The sequence below is a fragment of the Schistocerca nitens genome, chromosome 7, assembly GCF_023898315.1.
Source record: "Schistocerca nitens isolate TAMUIC-IGC-003100 chromosome 7, iqSchNite1.1, whole genome shotgun sequence".
Classification (NCBI taxonomy): domain Eukaryota; kingdom Metazoa; phylum Arthropoda; class Insecta; order Orthoptera; family Acrididae; genus Schistocerca; species Schistocerca nitens.
Genome location: NC_064620.1, coordinates 357,677,716 through 357,697,024, shown reverse-complemented (window position 1 = coordinate 357,697,024; position 19,309 = coordinate 357,677,716). Strand labels below are relative to the sequence as shown.

The 19,309-nt window shown below is 39.0% G+C and overlaps 1 protein-coding gene across 4 annotated transcripts in view; it reads right to left on the bottom strand.

The window, feature by feature from the left end:
* Window positions 1-19,309, bottom strand: part of LOC126194770 (PR domain zinc finger protein 10-like) — a 208,324-nt gene that overhangs the window by 51,633 nt on the left and 137,382 nt on the right. For all 4 annotated transcript variants that reach the window (XM_049933056.1, XM_049933055.1, XM_049933057.1 and 1 more), the window contains one exon: window positions 18,985-19,234. In XM_049933056.1, the coding sequence (XP_049789013.1) occupies window positions 18,985-19,234 (250 nt within the window). The remainder of the gene's footprint in view (window positions 1-18,984; window positions 19,235-19,309) is intronic.

Below are 19,309 nucleotides of genomic sequence, written 5' to 3'. Positions count from 1 at the left end.
AAGAAACTTAGAACCACTGCTAAAAAAGCTAGGTTAATACTATGGAGGGTTATGACCTATCTTCCATCTGGTTGGAAAAGAGTTGTTGAAGCTTTACCTACAGGCCATGACAGGGAATGGACAACTTGGAAGTCCGTGAATAGACTGAGATCCAAGGTTAGAAGATCAAAAGTTAACCTGGCAAAATGGGGATACACTGATCCAATGATATTCGGTGTGACTGTGGAGAAGAACAGACAGTCTGGCACATGCTTCGGTGTCGATTGAGTCCAGTCTCGTGTACAGAAGGTGGCCTTCAACAAGCAACAGAAAATGCACTGGAAGTGGCAAAGTTTTGGTCAAAAGTAATTTAATCATAACTGAGTAAATCGTATGTATATGTACCTGTATCTTTCTGACACAAGAATAATAAAAAACTGAATATTTTAATCGTTCAGGAAACTGACCATTCCTAAAGGAAAAATTACAAATATGGCTAAATACAGGGCTAACATGTGCAGCACAGTACTTTAATATTCTGCTGGGCCCTCCATCATATCCATGAGAGTCCTTAGTCTTCAGTTATTTAATTATTGACTCAATCTCCCCATTATCGGTATCACAGAGGAGTATTTCAGACATCAATCTTGGAAAGGCATTTGGCAAAGAAAGTTTTATGGTTCCCTGTAGAAACTAAATTTCTAATATATGAAAAGCACCAGTTGCTTTTCATTTATTATAATGTTGTTCTACCAAGAACCGATGGAAGATTCTGTTAACATAACTAAATTTCTATTTAATTCACCAGCAATGCTCATAAAATGATTGTTAAATACTGTACATATATCTGATTGATCATTAAGAGAAATATTTTTACTAAGAACTGACTATATATCATCGACCTTGTGCTGCTGACCAGACACTTCCTTCACAACTGACCATATGGTTTTAATTTTATCTTGTGAATTAGCTATTCTATTTGCATACCACACACTCTGTCTTCCTAATAATATTTTTAAGCGCCTTACAATACTGTTTGTAATGGGCTACTGTACCTTGATTGTGACTACTTATAACATTTTGATATAATTCCCACTTTGTTCTACGTGATACCCTTATCCCACTAGTCAGCCAACCAGGCTGCCTATTACTGCTAGTACCCCATTTAGAATGTTCTGATGGTAAGCAACTCTCAAAGAGCATGAGCAATGTGTTAAAGAAAGCATTATATTTATCATCTATGTTATCAGCACTATAAACATCGTGCCACTCTTGTTCCTTGACAAGGTTTAGAAAACTCTCTACTGCTGTTGGATTAACTTTCCTACATAGTTTCTATTGTGACATTTGTTGGGGTACAAAAGCTTTTTATTTTTAAAATTTGTGCATCGTGGTCTGAAAGGCCATTCACCCTTTTACTAACAGAATGCCCATCTAGTAATGAAGAATGAATAAAAATATTGTCTATGGCTGTGCTACTGTTCCCCTGCACCCCTAGTTGGAAAAACAGTCTGCGTCGAATCATATGAATTTAGGAGATCTACCACCTTTTTCTTGCTCCATCATATACAAAATTTATATTGAAGTCACCACATATAAATAATTTCTGGTACTTTCTACAAAGTAAATCAAGAACCCTCTCTACCCTGAGCAGGAATGCTCTGAAGGCAGAGTTAGGGGACCTATAAACAACAAAAATTAGAAGTTTAGTTTCATTAGATTCAACTGCCCCTGCACAACATTCAAATATCTGTTCAGTGCAGTGCCGTGATATGTCTATGTTCTCAAATGGAATACTGTTTTTTACGTACATAGCCACTCTCCCACCCCACAAGGAACTCCTCGAAAAAGCTAATCTGTATCCTGGTAAAGGAAGCCTCTGAATTGTCAAATTATTTAAGTGGTGCTTCGACATACCAATAATTTCAAGAGTCTACATCTGTAAGCAGTTCACTAACTTTATCTCCAATACCTCTTGTATTTTGATCAAATATGCTAACTTCTTCTCTGCTTGGAAACATGACATCCTCTGAAAGTTAGCCCTTAGTTAGAGGGACTTTCTTTAAGCAGATATATGTATCAGCAGACTTCAATCTAAAAAAGGTGCAGCTCTGAACACCAAATACTACAGAAATTTTTCCACGAGTGATCCCACCACCACACTACACTGACACCTATAAGCTTTGCCACCCTCCCCTTCCCAGACCTATTGAGGTGCAGGCCATGCATAGTGAAACCTGATCTTCTGATGGACCCAACTGACACCACTGAAATGTGACCCATACCCTCCGCCATCAGCGTCCTCTCCACCCCCATGTTAATGCGCCTAACAGCCACATTAAGATGAGGCTGATCATGGTGCTGAAACAGTTGCACGAAATGCACATTAGTGCCACCAGTTTGAGTAGCTATCTTTACCAGGTCACCACCTACATCATATTCCTCATCCCTATCAAGACTGTTCCCTGTTCTCCTTAGTATAATTCCTACATAACTCCCCTATGCTGTCAGTCACCTAGCCAAACATCTAGGTCTATTACAGGGATACGAGCCATGAGGCATGGAGTTGGGAGCAGGGGTTGTGTAGCAATTGATGAGGATAGTAAAAATTTGGTGAACAGCGCAATACCACTGCGGGACGGGTGGGAAAGATAGTGGGTAGGACATTCCTAATCTCAGAGCATGACAAGAGGTAGTCGAAACCCTGGGGGAAAGTGATTCAGTTGCTCTGGGGGAGAAAGTGATTCAGTTGCTCTGGGGGAGAAAGTGATTCAGTTGCTCTGGGGGAGAAAGTGATTCAGTTGCTCTGGGGGAGAAAGTGATGCAGTTGCTCCAGTCCTGGATGATACTGAGTCATGAGGGTAATGTTCCTCTGTGGCTGTATGGTGGTACTTTGGAAGTGGTGGGTGACTGGAGAGATAAGGCACAGGAGTTCTGTTTTTGTACAAGGTTGGGAGGGTAATTATGGTCGGCAAAGGCCTCAGTGAGACCCTCAATATATTTGAGAGTGACCGCTTTTCACTACATATGCAATGGACACAGGTGGCTGGGCTGTAGGGAAGCGATGTCTTGGTATGGAATGGGTGGCAGCTGTCGAAGTGGAGGTACTGATATAGCTGTCTTTGACATGGAGGTTAACATCGAGGAAGGTTCAGTAGGACCAGGTGAAGAGAATGGGGGAGAAGATGTTGAGGTTCTGGAGGAATGTGGATAGGGTGCCCTCAACCTCAATCCAGATCTTGAAGATGTCATCAGTGAATCTGAAACAGGTGATGGGATGGGATTCCGGATGTTTAGGAAGAATTCCTCTAGATGGGCCAAGAAAAGGTTGACATAGGATGTCCTGCGGGTGCCCTCAGCTGTACCACAGATTTGTTTTTAGGTAATGCTTTCAAAGAAGATGTTATTGTGAGTGAGGATATAGTTGATCATGGCAACTGGGAAGGACGTTGTAGGTTTAAATTAGTTGGAAGTTGGGAAAGGTAGTTTTCAATAGCAGTAAGGCAATGGGCATTAGGGATGTTAGTGTAAAGGGAGTTGGCATCAACAGTGATGAGCAGGAAATTAGGGATATTAGTGTAAAGGGATGTAGCATCAATAGTGAAGAGCAGGCTACCATATGGTAAAGGAACAGGAACTATGAAGAGTCAGTGGAGGAAATAGTCGGCATCTTTTATCCAAGAGGGTAGATTGCAGGTAATAGCCTGAAGGTGTTGGTCTACGAGAGCAGGGATTTTCTCAGAGGGAGCACAGAAACCAGCTTAGTGATTTAAGGTTGTTTATATCTCAAATCTAGTACACTGTATCATGTGTTGTGCAGATAAAATATTTAGTGATTTAAGGTTGCTTACTATCAAATTATGAACCTGTCCTCTTTGCCAGTAGAAATAAAACACTGTAGAAGAACTGCCTTTAATTCGGTTTGTGTGTACACAGTATGCTTTAGTGCAGGCCTGCTCCATCGGTCTGCTCATACAAGATGGCTCGCACTAACGCCTCAGCATTGAACAACCAGCTAGCTCATGGCAAGTAATGGTGAGGGGAGGGGAGGAGGAATTGGAACAGGCCGGCTTGGCACGAGAAACTGTTGTCAACTAATCAATTCTGCAACCCTGATACCAGTGTGTGGAGATGTATCCCTTCATGATGACTACCTAATGCTTTTTGTGGCAAATTAATTCCATAAAACTGTTACACATGAGTAACAATGAAATGAATGAACTGACAAGGTGAAGAACATGGGGCAGCCAAGTATGAAAAATAATATTTCTTATGACTGATACAGCCTTATGACAATCGTCGTTTTCGGATGAAATTCAAATTGATGTCAGTTTGTATTTCATGGCTATTTTATTCACATGTTAACTGTAGAAATACTGGATGTCAATTAATAGTACTTATTTTGCTTTTCACTAAAGCATCAATGTCTAGTTTTGAGCGCAGCTACTAATTCAAAGATAAGCTTTTAAGTTGATGTCTGTCATTGAGCTTCTGTGAGGAGAATTTTCTCTCTTCACTGCAGAAAATAGTTGGTTGCACAAATGCATTAAGTCCAGACACTGGCACAATCATACTGCAAACTTGTAAAGTCATTAAAATTTATGTTGAAGAAAACTTTTATACAAGTCTAAAAGACTTATTTTATTATGAAACTTATTACACAACAGCTTGTCAAATTTATTATTTATTATTGGTGTGTAAGTTCTAACTGCTGCTAGGTATCCTGCACTAATGTGTTATAAATTGATACTGGTGCACCTGACCTATGCTTTGAAGTTCCTGACCTGGTGATAATGCCGTTTTCACATATTCTAAAGGAGTTACTCCCTGCTTGAAGCATTGAACCATTAACTATATAGGCTTACTCCTGAGGCTACAGTGAACCTTAACACATGGTCATTCCTCTTAAGATAGTTCACAGATTGCACTTCCCCAATTGTACATAATGACGTGACAGCCCCTATTTACTGCAAAGGTACACTACTCAGGTGTCGAGAGAGTGTGTGTAAGTGCTCATGCTCACCTAGCCACCTCTTGGACAGGCCTGCTCTAGTGGATTCCGTCAAGACTGGATCCAGTAACACAACCCTCAGACAAATCTGTGGCATTGTGGGTATGTTTGAGATGTGGTCAACCCAATCTTCGACACTGTCTCAGCATTCAAAAATGGACACTTGGTTGTACCTTACCTAGTTTGCTCCACTGACTGTCCATCTTGGTGGCCTCCTTTTCTGTGAGAACTAAGCCCTGCAGTAGAAGAGGTTATCAGGGTAACTGTAATACGAGGTCCATGAAAATCTCATAGCCTCTTGTGGTGGTAGTAACACAGAAGTCACTGTAAGCTTCTGTATCTCATGAATTTCAACAGTAACTGCTTGAGGGTCTAGCGAGACGGCAGAATAAGGGTATATATTATTTAGTACGAAGGTCACCCTCCTTTAGCCCTTCCATCAGTAAGATACAGTGCCTTACATAGAAGTGTTAGCAGTTTCACATGTTTCCTGTAAACATGAGTGCAGTGATCTCCCATGCATTAGGGATTTCATTTCCTTCATTTTGGTTCCTGAATCTGCTCGTGTTCCAGTGCAACTTGGGAGCCATGTTTTCAATGAAGATTTGTACCAACATCCTCCAGGAGGAATACAGTGTCTTACCAATGTGCCACATTTGTTTCATGTGGTTCCATTAAGTCCACAGCATCTGCAGAAATGTCTTGACATTTGTTATTAAAGCTAGTATTGAGTGATCTGATCATATTCAACTCAGATCCTGATGTTTTCTGCTTTTTATTCTATTTTACTTTTAGTGAGGAGGAAGGAACTTTAGCAGAGTGATGTACAAAGATGAAGATGCCTGGTGGAAAAATAAAGTGGAGCAATGTGCAATAACAAGCCGGTGTGTACTATATAAAACACCAGCCACAAACAGAGTAACATTCTGCTACACCTGCCTGTAGTGTGCACTTTCGGATTTGTGAAGAATATTCAGAGCCAATTTTCATTTTAACATACATGTAGCAAGGCTATTTAGTCTCTGTAGTTTTTGTTCTGGACAATATATAGTAAAAACAAGTGTTACACTAACAAACCATAGCAACAGTTTTCCAAGTAAATAATTTTCTTGAAATAGAGTAATCTGCAGTAACTACTGTTTCTTACTGAGAATAACCCAGCATTTCCAGTTGCTTGAGGTAACGACATTTGGAATATGTGATGTGGGGACAATGACAGAGAGCACATTGGCGGCACTGCAAACTATTCTTCTTCCCTATCCGAGCAGAATAAATCATGAACTTGGGTTCTAAACTGCACACCCTTTTAGTGGATTTGTCTTGATCTGTTCTCTACATAGACACTGTTTGCTGTGCACTACTTGTAAGCATGATCTTATTTAGCTGTTACAGGGTGGTAACTTATTTTGTGGCTGTTGCAGTTCTACAAGTGTATCTTCAGGTGTATGGTTCCATCTGAATTTGTGCAAACATTCTAACTTTCTGTACCAGATTTTTCACTGAAAAATATTCTGATACACAATTATGAAATCAATGCAACAAAAATGGCAATAGAATATACTTTCCAATATTCAGCTTCTCCATAGAAAACATTAGCAAAGCAAAATGGTACCATGTTCATACATCAGTCAACAATGATTGGAAATGGGTAATAAGATCTGAGAAGTCATTTTTCTGCATTTATGTATAGCAAGACACCATAGTGTCCGTCTGCAGCTCAACAATGCCCCTATGTAGTAAGTAGTAATCCATCCTTTCCAGTACTATTGTTATTCCATCCTGGACTTTCTACTGTTTAACAGGCCTAACCTTAAAATGTAGAGGTGTCTCCAAGAATACGTGTGCCACTGCTCTACCATTCCGCTGATCTCCAATGACTGATTACACTTTTCGGGTGACAATGTAACTTATGGTCAACTTCCAATACAGCAATGTCCCAAATAACAATTTTGGTCGAAAGAGTTCTGAAACACACCTCTCTTGATGGACCTAATCATCCAAACTCTATACCATAATTCATTTATAACTAGAGACTCCAGAACAGACTTACTTTCTGTCAACAATGAGAGAAATATGTGGTTTACTGAATGATAAGCAGTACAAAATTCTCGTGAAAATCAATTCATAAGTTGCATGCTGCCATTCCAAAACGAGCTGCAGTTGTGTGAATCATTAAAAATCACCTTTTTCTTTTGAGTAACTGAAAAGAATTGAATGTTTTCATGTTACTTCCATTACTCAAAAAAGGTAAGAGTGAGTGATAACAAATACATCTAGAATATCGAGCAATATTCAAATCTAGAAAAGGAATATTTGGTTGCATTAGACTATCTACTGCATTTGTGAACGTGTAGGGACATGGAAACAACATTTAAATGATTATGTGATGAATTACGTTACATGGTAGTTTTTACCTATGTATCACAAAAATGGAAAATTTTAACAAATAAAACAAAGTTTAGCATTTTATTTCAAATAAAATATCACAAATATGGGAAGAAGAAGGAAGGAAGGAAGATTGGGTTTAACATCCCGTCGGCATCAAGGTTATTAGATATTAGAGATGGAGCACAAGCTCGGATTGTGCCAATGATGGTGAAGGAAACTCGCCGTGTCCTTTCAAAGGAACCATCCAGACATTTGCCTAGAACAATTTAAGGAAATCATGAAAAACCTAAATCTGGATGGCCCGTCAAGGGGTTTGAACTGCCATCCTCCTCAATGCGAGTCCAGTGTGCTAACCACTGCGCCACCTCAGTCTGTACAAATAGGGGGCAGCACCTAACTGATAAAATCTTTCTGCTTTGTATTATGTGACAATAATTGCTTCTTAAACTCTGCAATATAATGTGTTGAATTTATGTGGTATTCAATATTCAGATATCAAGCAGTATTTTGGAAAAAAAATTAAACCTGGTCATAATTTGCATGCTGAAATATATTCATCATTATCAATACATCTATGTCCCAACATTTAATTGTGAAAATGAAACCATTTAACCAACAATGGAAGTAATCTGTGCTCTAGTTTTGAATACTAATCACAATTTGTTATGTTGGTTTCCACTTGGATTGTCAACAGAACTCAACACCAATGTCAAATTCTCTTACCTGGAGATTAATGATGTTGTTCACACTGTCAACACAGTAGAATGTTGATAACAAATATTTTTGGCAAGAATGTAGAGATTCTCCAAGTCATGTGAACACACCCGCCCCCTACACGTGCACACGCGCGCGCCCACACACAACCATTTACACAAAAAGAAAGACACCCCACACACAAAGGAATTATCCGAATGGGATGGAAATCTATAGATATGATGTACATGTAAAGGCAAATAAATGATTAACAATTTAGAAAAATTCAGATGATTTGTTCAAGAGAAAGAGCTTCACAAATTGAACTAGTCAATGCTTTACCTCTGGCCCTTATGTACGTGGCACTGTCTGACAGTTGGATGTCGTTCTGAGGAATGTTGTTGTTGTTGTTGTTGCTGCTGTTGTTGTTGTTGTTATCTTCAGTCCAAAGACTGGTTTGCTGCAGCTCTCCATGCTACTCTATTCTGTGCATGCCTCTTCATCTACTAATAACTACTTCGATCTACATCCTCCTGGATCTGCTTACTGTATTAATCTCTTGGCCCCCCTCTACAATTATTACCCCCACCCCCTGCCACATTTCTATCAATACTAAATTGGTGGTCCCTTGACATCTCAGAAGGTGTCCTATTAACCGATCCCTTCTTCTAGTAAGGATGTGCCACAAATTTCTTTTCTTATTCAGGATTGTCTCATTAGTTATGTGATCTACCCGTCTAATATTCAGCTTTCTTCCGTAGCACCACATTTCAAAACCTTCTATTCTCTTCTTGTCTGGACTGTTTATCGTCCAGGTTTCACTTCCATACATGAATACATTTCATACAAGTACTTTCAAAAAAGACTTCCTAACATTTAAATCTACATTCAATGTTAACAGATTTATCTTCTTCAGAAACACTTTTCTTTCCTTTGCTCAAATACTTTCTATATTCTCTCTACCTCGGCCATCATCAGTTATTTTACTACCCAAATAGCAAAACTCACCCACTACATTAAGCGTCTTGTTCCAAACCTAATTCCCTCAGCATCATACAATTTAATTTGACTACATTCCATTATCCTTGTTTTGCTTGTGTTCAATTTCATATTATATGCTCCTTTCAAGACACTGTCCATTCATTTCAACTGCTCTTCCAAGTACTTTGCTGTCTCTGACAGAATTACATCATCATTGGAAAATATAAAAGTTTTTTCTATTTCTTCTCCCAATTTTTCTTTATTCTTGACTCAATGTACAAATTGAATAACATCAGCAACAGGCTACAACCACTGCTTCCCTTTCATACCCTTTGACTCACAGCTGCCATCTGGTTTCTGCACAAGTTTTAAATAACCTTTCGCTACATGTATTTTACGCCTCCTACCTTCAGAATTTTGAAGAGAATAGTCCAGTCAATAAGGTCAAAGCTTTCCCCACATATGACATGGTATAAATGTAGGTTTGTTTTTCCTTACCTATCCTCTAAGATAAGTCACAGATCAGTACCACCTCGTGTGTTTCTAAATCTCTCCAGAACCCACGCTGATCTTCCCTGAGGTTGCCTTCTACCAGTATTTCCATTCTGCTGTAAAGAATTTATGTTATTATATTGTAACCATGACTTATCAAACTGATAGTTCAATAATATTCACACCTGTCAGCATCTTCTGTTCTTTTGGAATGGAATTGTTATATTCTTCTTGAAGTCGGAGGGATATCAGGCCAAATCTAGTCCAATAGGTGCTTTAGACTGTCAAAATCACAAGATGGTTAGAAGGCCCTGTCCATAATGCTCCAAACGTTCTCAACTGGGGAGAGATATGGCAATCTTGCTGCTCAATGTAAGGTTTGGCAAGCACAAAGACAAGGAGTAAAAACTTTCAGTACGGTATGTGCAGGGGGCATTGTGGCATTATCTTGTTGAAAAGTGGGCCAAGGATGGCTTTCATCGACATACCACTGTGCTGTGTAAGGGCGCTGCACATGACAGCCTAAAGCACCACTTTTTAAAAAACATCCCAGACTATAACTACTGACTGTATGCCACGGACAGCAGTGCAATACCAATCTGACTGCTTGCCAGACCCTACCTTGGCCAGAAAGGTCACCAGATCTCTCCTCAACTGAGAACATGTGGAGCACTATGGGCAGGGCCCTGCAATTTAGATGATCTAGCTTGCCAAATGGGCAGAATTTGGATTGATATCCTTCAGGAGGACTTCCAACAACTCTAGCAATCAATGCCAAGCCAAATACCTGCTTGCATAAGGGCCAGAGGTGGACCAATGTGTTACTGACTTGCTCAATTTCTGAAACTTTTTAAAGTGGTTCAAATGGCTCTGTGCACTATGGGACTTAACATCTGAGGTTCTAGTACTTAGAACTACTTAAACCTAACTAACCTAAGGACATCACTGTGTGATGTCCATGCCCAAGGCAGGATTCGAACCTGCAACCGTAGCAGTCGCGCAGTTCCGGACTGAAGTGCCTAGAACTGCTCGGCCACTGCGGCCGGCTGTGAAGCTCTTTCTCTTCAATAAATCACCCTTTTTTTAAAAATTGTACTCATCTGCTTATGGTTAAAGGGCTAAATGATGTTGGCGTCCTCTTGGGTAAAATATTTCGGAGGTAAAATAGTCCCCCATTCGGATCTCCAGGTGGGGACTACTCAGGAGGATGTCGTTATCAGGAGAAAGAAATCTGGCATTCTACGGATTGGAGCATGGAATGTCAGATCCCTTAATTGGGCAGGTAGGTTAGAAAATTTAAAGGAAATGGATAAGTTAAAGTTAGATATAGTGGGAATTAGTGAAGTTCGGTGGCAGGAGGAACAAGACTTCTGGTCAGGTGAATACAGGGTTATAAATACAAAATCAAATAAGGGTAATGCAGGAGTAGGTTTAATAATAAATTAAAAAATAGGAACAAGGGCCAGCTACTATGAACAGCATAGTGAATGGATTATTGTAGCCAAGATAGACACGAAGCCCACACCTACCACAGTAGCACAAGTTTATATGCCAACTAGCACCGCAAATGATCAGGAGATTAAAGAAATGTATGATGAGATAAAAGAAATTATTCAGATAGTTAAAGGAGACAAAAATTTAATAGTCATGGGGGACTGGAATTCAACAGTAGGAAAAGGAAGAGAAGGAAAAGTAGTAGGTGAATACAGAATGGGGACAAGGAATGAAAGAGGAAGCCGTCTGGTAGAATTTTGCACAGAGTATAACTTGATCATAGCTAACACTTGGTTTGAGAATCATGGAAGAAGGTTGTATACATGGAAGAGGCCTGGAGACACTGGAAGGTTTCAGATAGATCATATAATTGTACGACAAAGATTTAGGAACCAGGTTTTAAATTGTAAGACATTTCCAGGGGTGGATGTGGACTCTGCCCACAATCTATTGGTTATGAACTGTAGAGGAAAACTGAAGAAACTGCAAGGAGGTGGGAATTTAAAAAGATGGGACCTGGATAAACTGAAAGAACCAGAGGCAGTAGAGAGTTTCAGAGAGAGCATTAGGGAATGATTGACAGGAACAGGGGAATGAAATACAGTAGAAGAAGAATGGGTAGCTGTGAGAGATGAAACAGTGAAGGCAGCAGAGGATCAAGTAGGTAAAAAGCCGAGGGGTAATAGAAATCCTTGGGTAATGGAAGAAATATTGAATTTAATTGATGAAAGGAGAAAATAAAAAAAATGAAGTAGACGAAAAGGAATACAAATGTCTCACAAATAAGATCCACAAGAAGTACAAAATGGTTAAGCAGAAATGGCTAGAGGACAAACTTAAGGCTGTAGAGGCATATATCACTAGGGATAAAACAGATACTGCCTACAGAATAATTAAAGAGACCTTTGGAGAAGAGAACTACCTGTAAGAATATCAAGAGCTAAGATGGAAAACCAGTTCTAAGCAAAGAAGGGAAACCAGAAAGGTGGAAGGAGTGCATAGAGGGTCTATACAAGGGTGATGTACTTGATGGCAATGTTATGGAAATGGAAGAGGATGTAAGTGAAGATGAAATGGGATATGTGATACTGCATGAAGAATTTCACAGAGCCTTGGGAGAGCCAGCTATGACAAAACACTACCATCTGGTGAGCAAGATGTATGAGACAGGTGAAATACCCTCAGACTTCAAGAAGAATATAATAATTCCAATCCCAAAGAAAGCAGGTGTTGACAGGTGTGATAATTACTGAACTATCAGTTTAATAAGCCACAGCTGCAAAATACTAACACGGAATGAACAGTGTCTTGAAAGGAGGATATAAGATGAACATCAACAAAAGCAAAAAGAAGATAATGGAATGTAGTCGAATTAAGACGGGTGACGCTGAGGGAATTACATTAGGAAATGAGACACTTAAAGTGGTAAAGGAGTTTTGCTATTTGGGGAGCAAAATAACTGATGATGGTCGAAGTAGAGAAGATATAAAATGTAGACTGTCAATGGCAAGGAAAGCGTTTCTGAAGAAGAGAAATTTGTTACCATTGAGTATAGATTTAAGTGTCAGGAAGTCATTTCTGAAAGTATTTGTATGGAGTGTAGCCATGTATGGAAGTGAAAAGTGGACGATAAATAGTTTAGACAAGAAGAGAATAGAAACTTTCGAAATGTGGTGCTACAGAAGAATGCTGAAGATTAGATGGATAGATCACATAACTAATGAGGAGGTACTGAATAGAATCGGAGAGAAGAGGAATTTGCGGCACAATTTAACTAGAAGAAGGGATCGGTTAGTAGAAAATGTTCTGCAGCATCAAGAGATTACCGATTTAGAGATGGAGGGAAGCGTGGAGGGTAAAAATCGTAGAGGGAGACCAAGAGATGAATACACTAGGCAGATTCAGAAGGATGTAAGTTGCAGTAGTTACTCGGAGAAGAAGAAACTTGCAGCACAGGATAGAGTAGCATGGAGAGCTGCATCAAACCAGTCTTTGGACTGAAGACCACAACACAACTCATTTGCTTGTCTGTACATGTACATCTCATCTACCGACCGAGCGAGGTGGCGCAGTGGTTAGCACACTGGACTCGCATTCGGGAGGACGACGGTTCAATCCCGTCTCCAGCCATCCTGATTTAGGTTTTCCGTGATTTCCCTAAATCGTTTCAGGCAAATGCCTGGATGGTTCCTTTGAAAGGGCACGGCCGATTTCCTTCCCAATCCTTCCCTAACCCGAGCTTGCGCTCCGTCTCTAATGACCTCGTTGTCGATGGGACGTTAAACACTAACCACCACCACCATCTACCGATTTCTGTCCCATTTGGATAAGTACTTCATGCACCATTTTTTTGTCTTAAGAGTGTATTACTTCCTGCCAATTTTCTTATAAGATAGACAACAATCATCATTTGACAAAAAAATGAGATGCTTTAATGTTTTTGTGTGCAAAATACACACTGATACTAAAAAATTCACACATCTTTACATTTTCACTGCACTGAAAATAGTAAATGATACATCTTTTATGTGAATTAAATGTTGAGTATGCTTGTCTTCTAAACATAAAAAGGAGAAAAATTAAATGTCAAAAAATAACTATTAGATGGAAGAAACAACACAAAAATTACTAATATAATACAATTTTTCTTGCTCCATAAGTACATAAAAGAAGAATGAATCCAGCACCATGAAAACACCGACTCTTTGGAATGCCTGGTGTGTATCAGGGCACATCTGAAGTGTACTTTATCGTAAAAGTAATATCAAGCAACTGATACATAAAGGTATGCCACAAAATGTACTCTGTTGATCTCTGGATTTAAACTTCCACTTCCTAATGAGCGTACAATGTGAACTTAACTGACAGATGAAATCTGTAAGCCTGGCAAGAACTCAAACCCTAATATTTTCATTTCACAGATGATAGCTCACCATTTTCAGAGTTGGTAATTGCAGTGAAGGGTCTATGTGGATTCGTACTGTGAGGAAAAGCCAGCCAGTTTGTATCAATGCAACCATCTACATCTACATCCATACCTACATTCACACTCCGCAAGCCACCATATGGTGCATGGTGGAGGATATCACATACCACAACTAGTCATTTCCTTTCCTGCTCCACCAAAAAATTAAGCAGGGAAAAAGGACCATCTGTATCCTTCTGTATGAGTCTTAATTTCTCCTGTCTTATTTTCGTGGTCCTTACACAAAATGTATGTTGGCAATAATAGAACTATTCTGCAGTCAGCTTCAAATGCCTGTTCTCTAAATTTCCTCAACAGCGTTTTGTGAAAATAATCTCATCTTCTCTCTTACAAAACCCCAAAAAATATTGCACAAATTTCTTAGTGACACCTTTTTCTGCACACTGATACTGTAAAAGTATAGTTGCTTTAAAATGTTTTAGTAGATATGTACAAGGAAATATAAATTTTCCTTCAAATTTACCAAACCATGTGTCAGTTGTTGTTGTAAAGTAAATACTGGCCAGCAATTCATGGACCATCTCCATAATACAGGGTAAGTTAAAAAGGACATTACAACTTTGGAATGATATAGAAACTTACAAAAATAATTTACAGGATCGGAAGGATATGTCATTTTATAGCAAACCACCTCAAGTTTCACATAAAAGCATCAAGTGTCATTTTGGTTAGATGTGACCACCATTTGGGATGCGGCAAACATCCCAGTGGTAATCAATTTTTTCCCACACTCTTTGCAGAAAATTGGGCGTAACTTGTGCAATGGCAGTGTAGATTCAATTTTTTCAGGTTGGCTAAATTGTTTTGTAGGGGAGGAACATATATACTATCTTTAATGGAACCCCAGAAAAAGAAATCTGGTGGTGAAAAGTCTTGGAAGCGAGGTGACCATGCTATTGGCCCTTTACAGCCAATCCACCAACCTGGTAAGCATTTATCGGGGAAACCTGAACTTCTGTGAGGAAATTAGGGGGTGCAATGTCTTGCTTGGTATAAATCATCCTATATCAGTCATCTTCATCAATCTGTGGAATTAAAATGTTACCAAGCATATCCTGATACAAAATGTCAGTAACAGTTTTTTCCATGAAGAAGATAGGGCTGTACATTTTCAGTTTGATAAAGGGCACAAAGCACATTAACTTTGAGGCTGTCATGAACATGTTAGACAGTTGCATGTGGATTTTTGCTGCCCCATATCCTGCAGTTGTGTGTGTTCACCACACCACTGATATGAAATGGTGACTCATCACTGAAGATTATAGTGTTCAGCAATATCTAGTAATCTTCTACCAAATGCAACATTTCCACACTGCAACTTTACCTGCACCACTAATGTGCTGTGCCTTTGTGACAATTGCAAGTGCACATGTCCACGCAGTACTCACCAAACAGTCTCTTGCAGAATGCCAGTCTCGCCAGATGCACGTCATGTTGATTTTTGTGAACTGCGGTTAAAAGCTCTCCACATCTGACGTAATCAACATGTGGGTGACCTGGTGATTTATCATGTCACAGTGAACAACGTGTCTCAACAACGTTCTTGTGAAAGGGTAAATTGTTGGCACACTTGAAGGCTCTTTAGCACATACTATGTGAAATCTACGCTGAACAGTTGTTGCAGAGTTCATTTGATGAAACCAAAACACCCAGTGAGCATGTACTGCAGCAGTGAAAGTAGCCATTTTAACTGTGCACTAAGCTGGTGCTCCTGGTGGAGGAATGGGGTACTGATGTACTATGGGACTCAAACTTGAGGTTCTTTGCTACAAAATGATCCATCTACTGATTCTGTAATCTATTCAATAAAATTATATATCATTCTGAAGCCGTAAAGTCCTTTTAGACTCAGCCTGTACTTGCATATTGATTGAACCTACCGGTAACAAATCTAGCAGCATGCCTCTCTGAACTGCTTCAATGTCCTCCTTTAATCCAACAAGCTGAGGATCCCAAACACTCCAGCAGTACTCAAGAGTGGGTCCCATTAGTGTTCTACATGCAGTCTTCTATTTAGATAAGCTACACTTTCTTAAAATTCTCCCAATAATCCAAAGCTAACCATTCTCCTTCCCTACTACTAACCTTACATGCTCATTGCATTCCATATTGCTTTGCAATGTTACATCTATGTATTTAATCAATGTCACTGTGTTGAGCAGCACACTACTAATGCTGCATTTGAATATTAAAGATTGCTTTTCCTATTCATCTGCCCTAACATACATTTTTCTACATTTAGAGCATGTTGGGTTCGTCACACCACTAGAAATTCTAAGTCATCTTATATCCACTTACAGTTCCTCAGCAACAACTTCCCATACACTGCAGTGTTGTCAGGCAAACAGCTGTAGATTGCTGCTCACCCTGTCCACAAGATCATTTATTATTATTATTATTATTATTATTATTATTATTATTAACTTGATTGGCCACATTGGACCACTTGAGTCATACCATGTTCATTTTCTCTTTGAAGATTGGACAACCTGCTTCTTGCACTCAGCCCAGTACTTTTTCCATTCGTTCCGAACGCAATTTTCTTAACTCGTCTGAAATCTCTACCGATCTTCTGTGCATCATTTCTGCTGAAAATTTATGATTCATAAGGAGTGTTAATTTTGTTTCTGTTCTCTGCATCAGTAATTCTGAGTGCTTCAAGATCTTCCTGAATGTCTTTGACCCACTATCCTCCTGTCTTCTTTCTGAGACTTTTCATCACTAATTGTTTTAAAATCCTGTTGTCAGGCAGTCATAAGACATGAAATAAATATGAGATTCTTTTCTTCTTCATTGTGCTGGTGATTGCGTCAATCTTACAATAGACAGTTTCATTAGGGAAGATTCTCCAGACTCCATCAAGCTGGTATGCATGTTTTGATAATTCTTCATTCAATATTGAGGAGTTGATCAGTTCTTCCTTCATTTTTAATTTGGAAGTTTCTTCCAGGAGAGTTACAGTTTTGTAATGTTGGATCTTAATGTCTATTGATAGGCATTTCTTATTATATGTTGACCAGGTTAGAAATTGTGCTTTTTTTCATTTTGTTGGTTCAATTTAACGATGTTGCTTTTTCACCCAAGTTGTGCAAACTAATTTCTCTAAGATATTAAAATTGTAGAACTATGTTAATTGCTTGATCATTTATGAAGATTTTATCCATGCGAAGAGGTATCATGGGCATGATTTCAGTTTTCTCATTGCAATATTTGTAATCCTATTTTTGAAGCAATTTTCTGAAGACTTGTGATCTTAGCACGAACTTCTTCCATGTCAAGGGCTAAGAGAGCTAAATCGCCAGCAAACCCTAGGCAGATCATTTATGTATATACAGAACAAGAGTGGCCCCATCACACTTTCCTGAGACACTCCAAGTCACGTGAACTTTACCCAATAAATTACCATTAACTACAAATATGCAAAAGGAGCCTGCTGTATTGTGAAAAATGTTTTTTACAAACTCATCATTTTACTACTACCGTATTTACTCGAATCTAAGCCGCACTTTTTTTCCGGTTTTTGTAATCCAAAAAACCACCTGCGGCTTAGAATCGAGCACAAAGCGGAAGTTCTGAAAGATGCTGGTAGATGCCGCCACAACTAACTTCTGTCGTCAAATATATGTAGCGCTTCGCAGGCACAAAGATAAATACTGGCACCAAAACCTCTGCGTCAGTAAATAAATTAAAAAAAAAAAAAAGATGGAAGACGAGCTTTTTTTCTCCGCCCTGAGTTTCGACCACTGCATTTTCATACATTATCCAACGAAGTAAATACAAATTCCGTATTGTTCATCTTCGAATGTAGCAGCATTTCAATGCACTATGAAAATCCGACTGGCAAGACTATTTGGGATGTTTGTCAATATGGCCAACTGTGTGTTCTGAATTTTTTCCTACCTGTGAGAAGAGATGGTTGCTAATAGGAACTTTTATGAATCGTGAATCACAAGCAGTATTCTCTGCTCCATAAGAATAATTCGAATATAAACATTTTGCCATGTATTGTTTCGTGTTTGCTGCTATCTCATTTAAATCCTGTCTGCCTAATAAACTACGAAACTAGAGTGATACAACAGCAAACGTGGAAGAATATACATATCATGCCATGTTTATATTTGTATTATTCTTACGCCGAATAGTGATACAGTCAGAAATGAAGCATGACAACTGACTAGATTTTTAAATCTAAGATGACTCTAATTTCTGTGCAGAATGTAAGAGGTGTCTGCAAAGATTTTCAAACGGAGAAAAATTTTCGCTAAACTCTCATTCAGGACATCTTCTATCATATGCAGTCTATTATTTGGTTCTTGTTGATCATTATCAAAGAAAGCAGCAGTGTAAGTAACAACAAATAGCAGTCTCTTGCCATTGTTTCGCTAATGACACAAATGCATTTTCAGCTTTGAGTGACGTAAACACATTTAACAAAGAAAACGGCACTTATCAGATCAAAGAAAAATAAGCAATCAATTCAAACCAGATGAAGCACGTGAAAAAGGAAGGGTACCCGTATAAATATGGACGGAGCGCCTGACGCATAGCAACGGCTACCTGGTAAAGCTTAACTGCTAGGCTTGCGACTCGAACCAAACTACTATAGCTGTATCGTCATTCATTTGACCTAAATTGTGTCTCATATTACAATGGACCAACTTTGTTTCGATTTGAAGGTGCGGCCTAAAACTTTTCTCCCCCCTTGAATTTCGTTGAATTTCGAGTCTCAGATTTCAGGTGCGGCTTAGATTCGAGTGCGGCTTAAATTCGAGTAAATACGGTAATTCATTTGGTAAGAAATAACGGTAAGAACGAAGGAACTATGTACACAGTGAATGAAAGATTGAAATTTTTTAAGTAGTATTTCATGAACTTAAGTCAAATGACATTTAAAAAAGTGTTCTTTTGTTTTGGAATCTGCATACATGCAAAATAAAAATTTGAAAATATTATTGCCCACCTGTGATGGTGACCTCCCATCATTCTTCCGGCCTGGCACCGAAGCATCAAAAGCAACTTTTTCTGCTAATTCCATAATCAGTGACTTTTCCTTAATATTGTTTAGACTGGCAGTTTTATCCTCCTGTTCATTTTCACAATGTCGTTCACGTTCTGCTGAATGCATACGTTTCATGTGTTCTTTCAACTTGTCCTTACGTTTGAACTGCTTTCCACAGTTGGCACACAAAAACTCTCGATGATCTGAGTGCCTGTCAGAATAAATGTCATGGCAATTAATACAAACAAAAGTACACACACACACACACACACACACACACACACAC